General features: G+C 41.4%; 1 protein-coding gene across 3 annotated transcripts in view; it reads left to right on the forward strand.

Annotated features, from left to right (window-relative positions):
* The first annotated feature begins 13,403 nt into the window (after positions 1-13,403).
* LOC136875361 (dnaJ homolog subfamily C member 11) overlaps positions 13,404-13,930 on the forward strand; it is a 192,990-nt gene continuing 192,463 nt past the window's right edge. For all 3 annotated transcript variants that reach the window (XM_067148907.1, XM_067148908.1, XM_067148909.1), the window contains exons 1-2: positions 13,404-13,541; positions 13,722-13,851. In XM_067148907.1, coding sequence (XP_067005008.1) covers positions 13,470-13,541; positions 13,722-13,851 — 202 coding nt within the window. In that variant the 5' untranslated portion in view covers positions 13,404-13,469. The remainder of the gene's footprint in view (positions 13,542-13,721; positions 13,852-13,930) is intronic.

Raw genomic sequence — 13,930 nt, forward strand, 5'->3', positions numbered from 1 at the left:
AGGGTTGGACAAGGTAGTTGAATATACTAGGAAATGGTCTCTCAGAGTAAATGTAAGAAAGACTCAGATAATGGTGTGTAGGAAAAGGGGTGGGAGAAAGAATAAGGAAGTCTGGAGGATGGAGCAGGAAGAAATTAAACCAGGGGAAAAAATTGAGTACCTAGGTGTAATAATTAGTAAGAATGCTTCTTGGAAAAATCAGTGTAAGAAGGCAAAACTTAAAGGAAGAGGAGCGCTTGCGGTAGTAGGAGTATTAGAAAAGAAATTTCCAGACGTTAAATACAAAATTCAGAAAACGGTGTTTAAATCACTGGTAATGGGCAAAATGCTATTTGGGGTTGAAGTATGGGGAATGGAGGAAGACAGGAGTGAACTAAACCAGGTGGTGGCGAAATTTAGCAAGATCATGATGGACCTACCGAATTGTACAGCCAATGCCGGGGCCAGATTAGTCTGTAAAGAGTCGATAGAGGTTGAAATAGCTAAGAGGATGTTCAAGTACTGGATTAGATTGGAGGAAGGGAAGGGTGGGGCGTTAGTACAAGAAACGTTTAATTTTCAGAAAAGTATGACGAATGAAGGTTACTGGGTTAATAAGTGCAAAAAATGGTTACAAAAGATTGGATTGGGGGTGTATGGAGAGGTCTGGGGGGATGGTAGGAATAAATGGGTATGGGAAAGGATAAAGGGAAGACTACTAGATATTGAAAGTCAGAGCTTAATAGGGGAATGTAGAGAGAGAGTCTCTTTATCAGTATTAAATAAATTGGTGGAAGTAATAAACCCGAAAACGGAGTTCGAGGGTAGAAGGGATAAGAGATTTTTGTATTGGTGGATATTGGGTGTTCCGAGGAATAGGGGGTGGGTAGGTAGTGAGAATAGGGATAGATGTGTGTTATGTGGAGAGAAGTGGGAGGACCTGCATATTTTTAATCAATGCCGACCTTTGGCGGAAATAAAGATCAAACTACTAAGTAAGAAGGAGCTGCATATGGTAGGGGAAAGCTACAAGATAACATCTTGGTTATGTAGAGAGTGGGAGAAAGGAACGAATATAGCGAAATTCTTAAATGTGGCCAGAGATATATTTATAAAGAAATTGAGGGAGTAACAGGGGTTGTGCAGATAATGTGGTTCGTGCTGAGGGAGAAAGGGGGAAGGCATTCTGCTCAGAGGAATGGATATCCGCCCTGAGCAAATGTGGGAAGGGTATCATGGTAATCATGATATCAGAAGAGGGGGCTGTAGTGTTAGGGGAAAGGGGGAAAACACCTTGCCCTGTGGAAAGGTGATCCGCCTGGGGCAAAGGGAAAGCCTGAGAAAATTAGGTAAGCGTTGAGAAAAGGGGAAGTTGAGTAGGTTTGAGGGTAGTGTAAAGCTTAGGTGGAAGTAAAAAAAATTAATAAATAAAATTAAAAAAGCGAGTTGACTGAGTGAACTAATGGACTTGGAATGGAGTACTGTCTGTTGGTGTGTAAATGAGGACTGAAAAAAATGGATTGTTTAAGTGTATTTGTGTGAGGAGGGGGTATAAAGAAGGTATTGTGCCCTACTGCACTATAAAGTTCCGTCCAGGCGAAGGCCGGTCTCGAACCCAGAGTACAGTAGTGAACGAACTCTCACAGACGTGAGCTGGTGCACATAGTCTTACCTGAACACTGTCCTCTTCAATCAGCCGGGAGAGCGCTCTTCTCAGGGATAACATGGGTATAACGGGGCAACATAAAGATAAAACACTAGGACATGTGCCTACTCAGGTAAGAATTCGACTAAATAAAAAAAATTAAAATAAAATATCTAACAGAAAACACCGCTGCATTCAAAGTTTAACAAATAGGGATTTATTACATAAAATTGAATTATTTACAAATAAAAGATCATTTCAATAGGAGATGGGAAAATGACGCTGAGCCGATGACTATCAGTTCACTGCCTTCACGAAAACACGTGAGCTGCAACAAGCATGTTACAATGGTGTAAGTAACGAAGTTTTGAAAGATGGATATCTGCTTAATTACACAAAAACAATGATTCCCCATAAAAATTTACAATGCCTCGCGCCGTCGAACCCCGGTGCCAACAAAATCACCACAAAATTTACAATGACCTGACTTGGTCACGAACCCTAGTCCTATGACAGGTAAGGTGTCCAAGATACCTATGCAAACAATATGAAAGAATCCAATCAACACATACAAGGGTGTCAGTATAAAACGGGCCAGTGTTAAAATATTACGTAAAACAAATAGGACATAAAACAAATCTCTCTCTCTGCTTTCAAAACAAGAAGGTCGTTTCTTCCCCTCCTAGCATACTTGAAATACTGCAGACGACCAACACACCAGCCTGTGACGTCAAGCTCAATGACCTCCATTCTCACCCCTCCACTTGCGGCAGTCCCCTAATTTATGAGCTCCAACGGGGAGACAGGCTAAAGTCTTGCCTTTCAAAAGAACACTTCACGTAGTCAGCTGCTAAAGCCCTCATTTAAATATACCTGGGCTATCTGCCCTCGTCTCAATACCTTCCGCAATCTCGCTCATCTTACTAATGCCTCTCATGGGCTAAATCCTGGTGCTACAAAACACTAATCATTAAGCGATCGTCACATTGCCATACTAGGCATTTCCAAAATATATTCAATAAACTCTCAATGGTTGGGCTCTCTCATACCAACTGCACATTTTACTTCAGCCTCTTATGGGCTCAAATCTCTTAAATATTTGGACTCGCTCACTCTATCAGTGAATCTGGGTGAATTCCTGGTCACGACTTGGTCACGATTTGGTCATAACTATACACTTCTACGTCTGCAGAAACAAATGCCTGAATGTGATCTAATAAACGTACCTATCTGTAGACTAACCTCCTATGACCAAATGAGTTCAATCAGACCCTTACAAAAACACGTACTTTAAAATAACGCAATTACAATGAACCATAACTTCGCTAACAAGGACTTTACAAATAACATCTACCTTAAAGTACGGGGTTCGAGTTTGAGGCCTAGCTCTATATTACAAGGGAAATTATCCTATTACCACAAATCTGCTGACTGACGGCCCCCATACTCCTATCTAAATTTAAATGACATGCTTGAAACAGAATTGGAAAGCTCTGACCTTAAATTTGAGAACATAGCGGAGCGGCCATCCCTGTGGACCACTGGATCTACCACATTCTGATAGACTGCAGAGCTGTCATCAGAGACTGTTGACCACTTGGAGACATTCTTGCTTGTGTGGCGTCTCCGTACAGCTCCCTCTGTAGTCGGAAGGTGTCCTCTTCGATGTTGTGCTGGTCAGGTGCTCCCAACGTTCCTGGATCGATGCCCGTTGTTGTGTTGGCTTCAGCTCCTGGTTGTGGCTTCTTTGCAATGATGCTGTCAAACACTCGTTCTGACTTGATGCTGGGGTAACTGAAAATAGATTCATATATTACAGACTGTCCAAACTCGATGCCTGTCTTCACTGTTAGCGTGTCTCACACGTCACACTGACCAAGTCTCGTTCAGAGTTTTAACCTGGTACACAATAGTTTCTTCACTACTCTCAGTCACTGTTCTATCACCCTATCACATGGACAACATATAGTTTTAGAATTCCTAACCTGAGCCAATAATAATTCTAGCATTTCGTTCGCAATCCCTTGACCTCACAGAAATATGGAGCTACTAGTTCATTAGTCTCTTATAAGCAGTACCTCATCTCCCCATAGCATAATCTCACAGGTAAAATCTTCAATTCCTCTGAATATTCAAGTTGATTACTTACATCTTTGCAGAAATAGCAGTACAGGTAGTCGGTGTAGCTTGAAGACAAAGCGTTGTTCTCAGCACCAACACGCAGTATGACGATTCGTTCCCGCAGCCTCTCGGTCCAAGAATGACTCTGATATGCCCTGGCGGCCTTAATTTATAATTCCGGGTAGCGTCATCAAGCCGCTTGGCTGCGTGTAATCTTAGCGTGCCCGGGAAAATTTCCCGCATTAATTATATCATGAGCTCAAATTAGCGAATGCATTAATTAATGCAGCCCTAATGCCTATCAAAATAAAGCAGAAATAATACAGGTTGCAATTCTTGTCTCAAATCCAATGCAACTCTTCTGTAACCAAAGATATTAATTTATTTCATTCTTCCCTCCTAGAATAAGTTTAGCCGGGAACTGGAAAGCGTCCCCAATCTCCATCAAGAGGCTTGGCTTGGGACATAACTTCTTTTAATGAGTTCTGGAGATTTCTCATAATGACGCTCGCGCTCACTTCACATAAGAACGCTTCTTCTGGACCCCTTTATGACATATACTGTAAGACATCGGCTTCGTGGGTGGCCTAGTATGATTCCAATATCCAATCCTCAAATTAATACAATTGCTCCAATGAACAGAATTGTTCATAGCCCCCCGTGAACGACAAAATAAAATTTTGTCAAGAATTTTATTTTCCCAAATTCCAAGATCATTTTCTCATTGCAATCATATCTGCTGTCAATATTCAAAACTTCAGGGCATGGGACTATCTTCAGCTATAGACATGATAGCCTCCCTATCCTTCCTAACTTGGTAATAGGCATCCAGCAGAGCTAGAAATCTCCGGTGGTTACTCTCGCAGTCTTGACACTCCGTTTCTTTGCGCTGCTCAGATAGCTGTTTCTGGTCGCCTGGAGAAATCATATTCACTTCTTCTTCTTCTTCTTCTTCTTCTTCTTCTTCTTCTTCACCATTGGGTACCTCTGGTTGTTCTTCTTCGCTGTCATTTTCATCTTCTTCCGGAATGATAACCTCCTCTCTGGCAATATTTTCAGTGTCTTCCTCCTCAGGTTCTTCTTCCTCTTCTTCGCCTCCTTCTTCTTCTTCTTCTTCTTCTTCCTGATTGTCTAATTGATATTGGCCGGGTTGGAAAAAGGGCTTAAGGTTTGATGAGTTAAAGACCTTAGTCACTGTAGCGTCCAAGCTTTGTACCTTGTATGAATTATTTTCATAACTATGAATTATTCTATACGGTCCAGTGTATAGCTCAGCGAACTTATGGTAGTATCTCTCTGTAGGGTTAGAGACAGTGGGTGTCTTAACTAACACTAACTCGAGCTAGTTGAGGATCCCTGCTAAATTCATCTTAAATTCTCTTCATTCGTCATGATGTTCAATTAATATCATCCACAAAATACATTTATATCTACTGGCTATCATAAGCTTTCTAGTTACAGTACTACTTATATACAGTGGTGTTTATCTAAATGGCTCTTCTATTTGTCCAGTTTACAGAAGTTCCCGGTATCACGTTCGTTCCGCAACTTTCTTCACACCCTGTCTCATTCATGCTGCCTTCTAGCTTGCAGAAGTTCATGGCACTACGTGTTTGTTTACTTCTGTAGTTAGAGAGGTTCCCTCTCTCTGTTCCGCTCTTTATTTTGTGGATTAAGAGATATTCCTTTCTCTCGGTTTTCCAGTCAATTTTCTTCCGCCTTATTTCACGACATGCGGAAAGCCACCTCTTCGCAACAGCACGTTTTCTCCTCAACTGTTCCACGTAGCTTCTTGGTTTAAGCTTTCGTCCCTCTTTCATATCTTCCCGTCTCCGCTTCTTCTTTCTCCTGATGGTTCCAATCTTCCACCTCCGGCGTATTCTTACTTGTCTTGCGAACCAACCAAACTGGTATCGGTACTTTTGGTTCTTCTTGCGTTTCTTGTATGACCTAGTTCTCTTTCCTTCATTTTGCTTCGAATGCTGGTTATACCATTGATCGTCTCCTTCATTTCCGGCTGCTATTTCTTGAAGATACTTTCCAATCGTTTCCCTTTGATTATTTTGTGCGTCCCCGGTCGGGTCTCCCATTTCTCGTCGTCCAGAAATCCCATTAACGTTGTTTGCTATTTTCCTTCTTATCTCAACTGCCTCGACCTTGGATACTGTTACACATTCCTGACTCTCTTCTTCTACCGCAGTATTTATGAGGTCTTTACCCTCAGACGTCGTCGCGTAGCACTTGATCTCGGCCCCTTCTGACAGGACTATGGCTATGTTGCCAGATTTCTGCACAATGTGATTCTTGAACTGCTCTTCTTCTCCTTCCTGTAGCCAAACCAAAGTTGCCATTTCCCCAGCTTCCTTGCTTCGGTCTGTCTCCACCTCCGTACTTTCCGTGTCATTCAATCCTTCTTCTGAGGCTACTGTAATATTCTCGTTTCCTGGTGTATCTTCCCTTTCTGCTTCTGTCTCCTGAACCATTGGACTGTTTGTATCAGATTGCTCCATTCGCATCACTTCATTTTCGGGCGGTTCAACCGGTGAATCAGACTGCTGAACTTCTTTGATAATTTCCTCCTCGGACACCTTATCGCTGACTTTACCTTCCTTATTCTCTTCCGTGGTTTGCTCTTTCCTCCCAACTCCCTCTCGAGTCCTCGCCTCCATACTGTCTTCGACTTTCTGCTCGACTTTTTCTGGCCTCTCTTGGGTATAATCTATGCGATCTATTGCTGCTACCAGTTCTTCTTTAACGGTTTTCAGTTCGGCCTGAGTCTCCTTATCTTTTTCTTCCATACGCTGTTCTATTCCCTCGATACTATTCTTTACTTCCAGGATTTGCTTCTCTACCGTTCTGTACGATTCTTCCATCTGTTGACTCAACTTCTCGGTCGTGGTAACACAGCACAGCCGTACATTTTCTATTTTGGTATCTAATTCTGCTATGGTCTCCCTAGTCGCTTCATTTTCAGAGGCCAATTGCTCCAAACGAATGCTAGTGTGTTCCTTTAGCTCAGTTATTTGGTTAGCTACCCGTGTTTCGGTGCGTACTACTTGTTCGGTCACCTTTTCTTCGCACTCCGCGATTTTCTCCGTAAGTTGCTCGGTTACGTGTACTTTAAGTTCTTTTATCTGATCCGAGTTCCTAATTTCTTGTTCTTTAAATTGAGCACTGACTTGGTCGTTCAAACGTTCACCGTTCCTATCCGCTTGTCCTTTAACCTCCCCTAGTTCCTCTTTAAGCGTCACAAACTGTTCATTGAATCGCTCACTATCCCTAGTCTGTTGTCCTTTAATAGCTCCTACTTCCTCTTTAAGCGCCACAAACTGTTCATTCATCTGCTCGCTGAGTTGCCTCAGCATCTCTCCTATGTCTACCGACATTCAACTCACTTGTCATAAAGTCCGGCGGGACAAGCCGCTCCGTATGTCCTCGATTAAATTTCAAATACTATAAATTTCCTACACTTTCTAATTTATCAAAATGTTCCTACTGCTAAACTCTCGAACTTTCAAAGCCTAAATTGGCTACCTCAATCTAATATCATGTCATTCAAACATAGGGTAACCGTCAGTACAACACTATGATACAAAATATATATACAACACAAACATAAAATTCTCCCATAAAATGTCATAAACCAGCAAAAACTACCACATGCACAAATCCAAGCTATCCGATTATACACCTGTAAAACACAACACCTTGCAGGTCAAATCCCCGCACGAATATCATCCATCACTTCAAGGAAACCACAAAATCAGCACATCCTCGCTAAACACCATCAACAGCAATATCCATAAACTAATGGTAAGATCAAAGACAGAACCTCACAAAATACCTCTCTGAACTGGCAGTCATTCAACCTCACAAGTTTAACAACATACTCCAAATATATCACCAAGCTAACAGTACAGATCACAGACCAAACTTGGTATACCTGCATAACACCTAATCGAATGCAGCTGTCATAACATATGCCTGAAATCAAGCCTTGCACGACCTTTATTTACCAAAATATCAGGTCCTGCCTTTATAGACACACATTATGACCTATAGCCCTATTTTATGGGGAAAATCAGCAAAATACCACTTGGTTATGTGAGCTCGTTTACACAAATATCAAGCATCACCTGACGGCATAATAAAATAAGCTGTATGACCCTCCTTACTGCAATATCGGGTCCTCAGTTAGCCACACCAAGTTCACAATGTAGACAAAGGCGCTATGGTCCCTTTTACTGAAATATCGGGCCATTCGTTACTCGTCGTCATTAATACCATGGCGCTATGGTTAGCCCTTTTTTCAAAGTTATCGAGCCCCATCGTTGCTTGGCCATTTATACTATGGCGCTATGGCCCCCTTTACGGAATTTCGGCCACCACGTTGCTCGGCGCCAATTAAACTATGTGCCCTACTGCACTATAAAGTTCCGTCCAGGCGAAGGCCGGTCTCGAACCCAGAGTACAGTAGTGAACGAACTCTCACAGACGTGAGCTGGTGCACATAGTCTTACCTGAACACTGTCCTCTTCAATCAGCCGGGAGAGCGCTCTTCTCAGGGATAACATGGGTATAACGGGGCAACATAAAGATAAAACACTAGGACATGTGCCTACTCAGGTAAGAATTCGACTAAATAAAAAAAATTAAAATAAAATATCTAACAGAAAACACCGCTGCATTCAAAGTTTAACAAATAGGGATTTATTACATAAAATTGAATTATTTACAAATAAAAGATCATTTCAATAGGAGATGGGAAAATGACGCTGAGCCGATGACTATCAGTTCACTGCCTTCACGAAAACACGTGAGCTGCAACAAGCATGTTACAATGGTGTAAGTAACGAAGTTTTGAAAGATGGATATCTGCTTAATTACACAAAAACAATGATTCCCCATAAAAATTTACAATGCCTCGCGCCGTCGAACCCCGGTGCCAACAAAATCACCACAAAATTTACAATGACCTGACTTGGTCACGAACCCTAGTCCTATGACAGGTAAGGTGTCCAAGATACCTATGCAAACAATATGAAAGAATCCAATCAACACATACAAGGGTGTCAGTATAAAACGGGCCAGTGTTAAAATATTACGTAAAACAAATAGGACATAAAACAAATCTCTCTCTCTGCTTTCAAAACAAGAAGGTCGTTTCTTCCCCTCCTAGCATACTTGAAATACTGCAGACGACCAACACACCAGCCTGTGACGTCAAGCTCAATGACCTCCATTCTCACCCCTCCACTTGCGGCAGTCCCCTAATTTATGAGCTCCAACGGGGAGACAGGCTAAAGTCTTGCCTTTCAAAAGAACACTTCACGTAGTCAGCTGCTAAAGCCCTCATTTAAATATACCTGGGCTATCTGCCCTCGTCTCAATACCTTCCGCAATCTCGCTCATCTTACTAATGCCTCTCATGGGCTAAATCCTGGTGCTACAAAACACTAATCATTAAGCGATCGTCACATTGCCATACTAGGCATTTCCAAAATATATTCAATAAACTCTCAATGGTTGGGCTCTCTCATACCAACTGCACATTTTACTTCAGCCTCTTATGGGCTCAAATCTCTTAAATATTTGGACTCGCTCACTCTATCAGTGAATCTGGGTGAATTCCTGGTCACGACTTGGTCACGATTTGGTCATAACTATACACTTCTACGTCTGCAGAAACAAATGCCTGAATGTGATCTAATAAACGTACCTATCTGTAGACTAACCTCCTATGACCAAATGAGTTCAATCAGACCCTTACAAAAACACGTACTTTAAAATAACGCAATTACAATGAACCATAACTTCGCTAACAAGGACTTTACAAATAACATCTACCTTAAAGTACGGGGTTCGAGTTTGAGGCCTAGCTCTATATTACAAGGGAAATTATCCTATTACCACAAATCTGCTGACTGACGGCCCCCATACTCCTATCTAAATTTAAATGACATGCTTGAAACAGAATTGGAAAGCTCTGACCTTAATTTAGAGAACATAGCGGAGCGGCCATCCCTGTGGACCACTGGATCTACCACATTCTGATAGACTGCAGAGCTGTCATCAGAGACTGTTGACCACTTGGAGACATTCTTGCTTGTGTGGCGTCTTCGTACAGCTCCCTCTGTAGTCGGAAGGTGTCCTCTTCGATGTTGTGCTGGTCAGGTGCTCCCAACGTTCCTGGATCGATGCCCGTTGTTGTGTTGGCTTCAGCTCCTGGTTGTGGCTTCTTTGCAATGATGCTGTCAAACACTCGTTCTGACTTGATGCTGGGGTAACTGAAAATAGATTCATATATTACAGACTGTCCAAACTCGATGCCTGTCTTCACTGTTAGCGTGTCTCACACGTCACACTGACCAAGTCTCGTTCAGAGTTTTAACCTGGTACACAATAGTTTCTTCACTACTCTCAGTCACTGTTCTATCACCCTATCACATGGACAACATATAGTTTTAGAATTCCTAACCTGAGCCAATAATAATTCTAGCATTTCGTCCGCAATCCCTTGACCTCACAGAAATATGGAGCTACTAGTTCATTAGTCTCTTATAAGCAGTACCTCATCTCCCCATAGCATAATCTCACAGGTAAAATCTTCAATTCCTCTGAATATTCAAGTTGATTACTTACATCTTTGCAGAAATAGCAGTACAGGTAATCGGTGTAGCTTGAAGACAAAGCGTTGTTCTCAGCACCAACACGCAGTATGACGATTCGTTCCCGCAGCCTCTCGGTCCAAGAATGACTCTGATATGCCCTGGCGGCCTTAATTTATAATTCCGGGTAGCGTCATCAAGCCGCTTGGCTGCGTGTAATCTTAGCGTGCCCGGGAAAATTTCCCGCATTAATTATATCATGAGCTCAAATTAGCGAATGCATTAATTAATGCAGCCCTAATGCCTATCAAAATAAAGCAGAAATAATACAGGTTGCAATTCTTGTCTCAAATCCAATGCAACTCTTCTGTAACCAAAGATATTAATTTATTTCATTCTTCCCTCCTAGAATAAGTTTAGCCGGGAACTGGAAAGCGTCCCCAATCTCCATCAAGAGGCTTGGCTTGGGACATAACTTCTTTTAATGAGTTCTGGAGATTTCTCATAATGACGCTCGCGCTCACTTCACATACGAACGCTTCTTCTGGACCCCTTTATGACATATACTGTAAGACATCGGCTTCGTGGGTGGCCTAGTATGATTCCAATACCCAATCCTCAAATTAATACAATTGCTCCAATGAACAGAATGGTTCAGTATATGTGATAGAATTGTGATAGATTAAGTGGGAATGTAGTTAAGGAGAAAATGTTGGCAGTATAGAAATTATGAAAGTAGGTCATAAAAAAAATTAAAAATTTTTAAATGGTGTTGATGCCTTGATGAGGGGTGTAAAATTGAGGGATTCTTGATGTTTATGTATTAATTTTAATAGGATGGAAGAAATGGGATCTAACAGTTTGATGTAATTGAGGTGTTGTAGACTGAGAAGACGGAGTGAACTAATGGATTTGGAATGGAAACTGTTTGTTTGTGTGTAAGTGAAATGTTTTAAAAAAGTCAAATTGTTTTAAGTGCGATATAAAATTATTGTTAGTTGATGTTTAAGTCTGAAGCTTAATAAGGTGAGTCGGTTTGATATATGAAGTGTGGTGCGGTAGGTGGAGAAGACTGAGTGAACTAATGGACTTCGAATGAAAAAAGTTTGTCTGTGTAAATAAAAAGTGTTAATTGTTTTAGGTGCGTTGATAAGGGATTTTAAATGGTTGTTAGCTGATGTTTAAGTCTTAAGTTTTATAAGGTGAGATGTAGATAGCGGGAGTAGTGCGTGAGGGGTGAGGGTGACGTATCAAGGGAAGAGGGAGGGGTGGGGGACTTGACCCCACTCCAAAGAAGTTAGACTTGAGCATGTCTGCACGGAAATGAAAAGGATAGGGAAGGTAGTGTGCTGACAATGGACAAGAGTATGTGTGACGTACATAGCGGAAGTGTGTTGCAGGCCACCTGTTGGGTCTGGTTTCAGCCAGGGTGGCTTGAAACACATGATAAGGAAAGGAACACAGTGTTTGTCAGCGAGGGTTGGTGAGATACGATACCAGTTCTCACGTGGCAAGGTTGGTGGCTGCTGTAGACGGGTTGGTGGGCGTGTGTTCCATGCCAGGGCTGTTGCAGCGACCAGTCTAATTAATTTTCTTTATTATTTTTTTAGGTTGTAGTCAGGGGTTGGGCTTTGGGTATTTAGTAGTACGGTATCGTCCTGCATGTGTGCTGGCTATCCGCGTACGTGTGGGATGATACTGAGTAGATGTAGAGGTAGTAAATGTAGTTAAGTAGTTTTAAGAGAGATGTAGTTGCTATTATTGCTTGTTTTCCTTTGTTTCGCTCTGTCTGTCTTTATTGCCTGTAAGCCGATGGTGTACACTAGGGTGGGCAATAAAGATATGTATGTATGTATGTATGTATGTATGTAAAAAAACTTATAGTATCGTAAGTTTGCAGTTTAAGTTTTGCATTGCTTCCACTTGTGCCAGGCTCCTCACTTTCATCTAATCTATCCGACCTCCCTTGGTCAACTCTTGTTCGTTTCAGACCCCCGACGGTATTACGTATGAAGGCCTAGGGAGTCTTTCATTTTTATGCCCTTCGTGGCCCTTGACTTCCTTTGGCCGATACCTTAATTTCTCTAAGTGTCGGTACCCTTTCATTTTTCTCTCTGAATAGTGTTAAATAGAGGACGGTTGCATAGTTTTACTTCCTCTTAAAACAATGATCACCGCCGCCACCACCACCCCACCCACAGGGGGTGTAAAGGAGCATCTTACAGTATGATTCCAGTGTATGGGACCCTTACCAGAACTACCTGATACTAGAACGGGAAACATTCAAAGGAAAGCAACAGTATTTGTTATGGATGAGGAGTAGTGATACGAAAATATTGGAAATTTTTGGTGGGAAGACTTTGTGGTAGGCTATGTTTCGAGCTCTCAATGGAGAGCTGGCATGGATTGGCATGAGTAGACGTGTAAGTTTGAGGGGTGCTCGTAAGAGTATGTAAGATCATAATATGAAGATAAAGTTGGAATTCAAGAGGACAAATTGTGGAAAATATCCATTTATAGGACGAAGAATAAGGGGTTGGAATTAGTTATCCAGTAAATTCTCAAGTTCTTAAAAATATGTATAAGAAAAACTAGGTAAACAATTGATATGGAATCTGCCCCTTGGTCGATAGCTCTGAATTCAGGTCATTGGTTGATTGATTGATTGATTGATTGATTGATTGATTGATTGATCATAAAACTAGCTACGAAAATTCACATCACTTCATGCACGCCCCCGTATATAAACGGAACAGATATATGAATTGTATTAGACCAAGTCTGAACCCATCGATTGGAGTTTATTTGGCGACCGTGACTACTGTGTACGCTCCACGTACGGAAGACATATATATATATACGAAGAATAAGGGGTTGGAATTAATTATCAAATAAATTCTCAAGTTCTTCGAAAATGTTTAAGAAAAACTAGGCAAACAATTGATATGGATATTATTTGCAGAAACGAATCTTATGTGTACAAGGTGACTTTCTGTAATTATGTGTGACTCATGATCATGGATGTTCAAGATGAATGAGAGTTTTCTCTTCAGTGATTCGACGGTGCTCGCGTATTCGATATCGTTGAAATTTAGAAGGCAGAGGAAAATCCCAGCATGGATGATGAAAATGAAGATGGGGCTGTGATAGAAGAGGATTACTATGCTTTCTTAAACGTTTCTAGAAATGTAATACAATTTATAACTTATGCGTTTGTAGGATAAGTATTCTACGATTTTTGGAAGGGTATCTTTAAGTCAAAAGAAAAGTATAGACTTGAAAACTGTTCACCAGTACAGCCGGCCTTGTTACTTGCACAAGTTTTGTAAGATTATCTTGTTTTAATTATTATTCGTTTTCATTGACAGGCTACAAACGAGGAAATAAACAACGCATATCGCCGTTTAAGCCGTCTCTATCATCCAGACAAACACGTAGATCCCGTGCGGAAAGCAGAAGCAGAGCAACTGTTCAGTAAAACTAAAAAGGCTTATGAAGGTATATGACTATTACATTTTGTACTGTTGCTACACTTGGTAGTACAATCCTGTGTTGGTTTGAAATGATAGGAAGAAGC

This window comes from Anabrus simplex, chromosome 6 (genome assembly GCF_040414725.1).
Source record: "Anabrus simplex isolate iqAnaSimp1 chromosome 6, ASM4041472v1, whole genome shotgun sequence".
NCBI classification, from domain to species: Eukaryota; Metazoa; Arthropoda; class Insecta; order Orthoptera; family Tettigoniidae; genus Anabrus; species Anabrus simplex.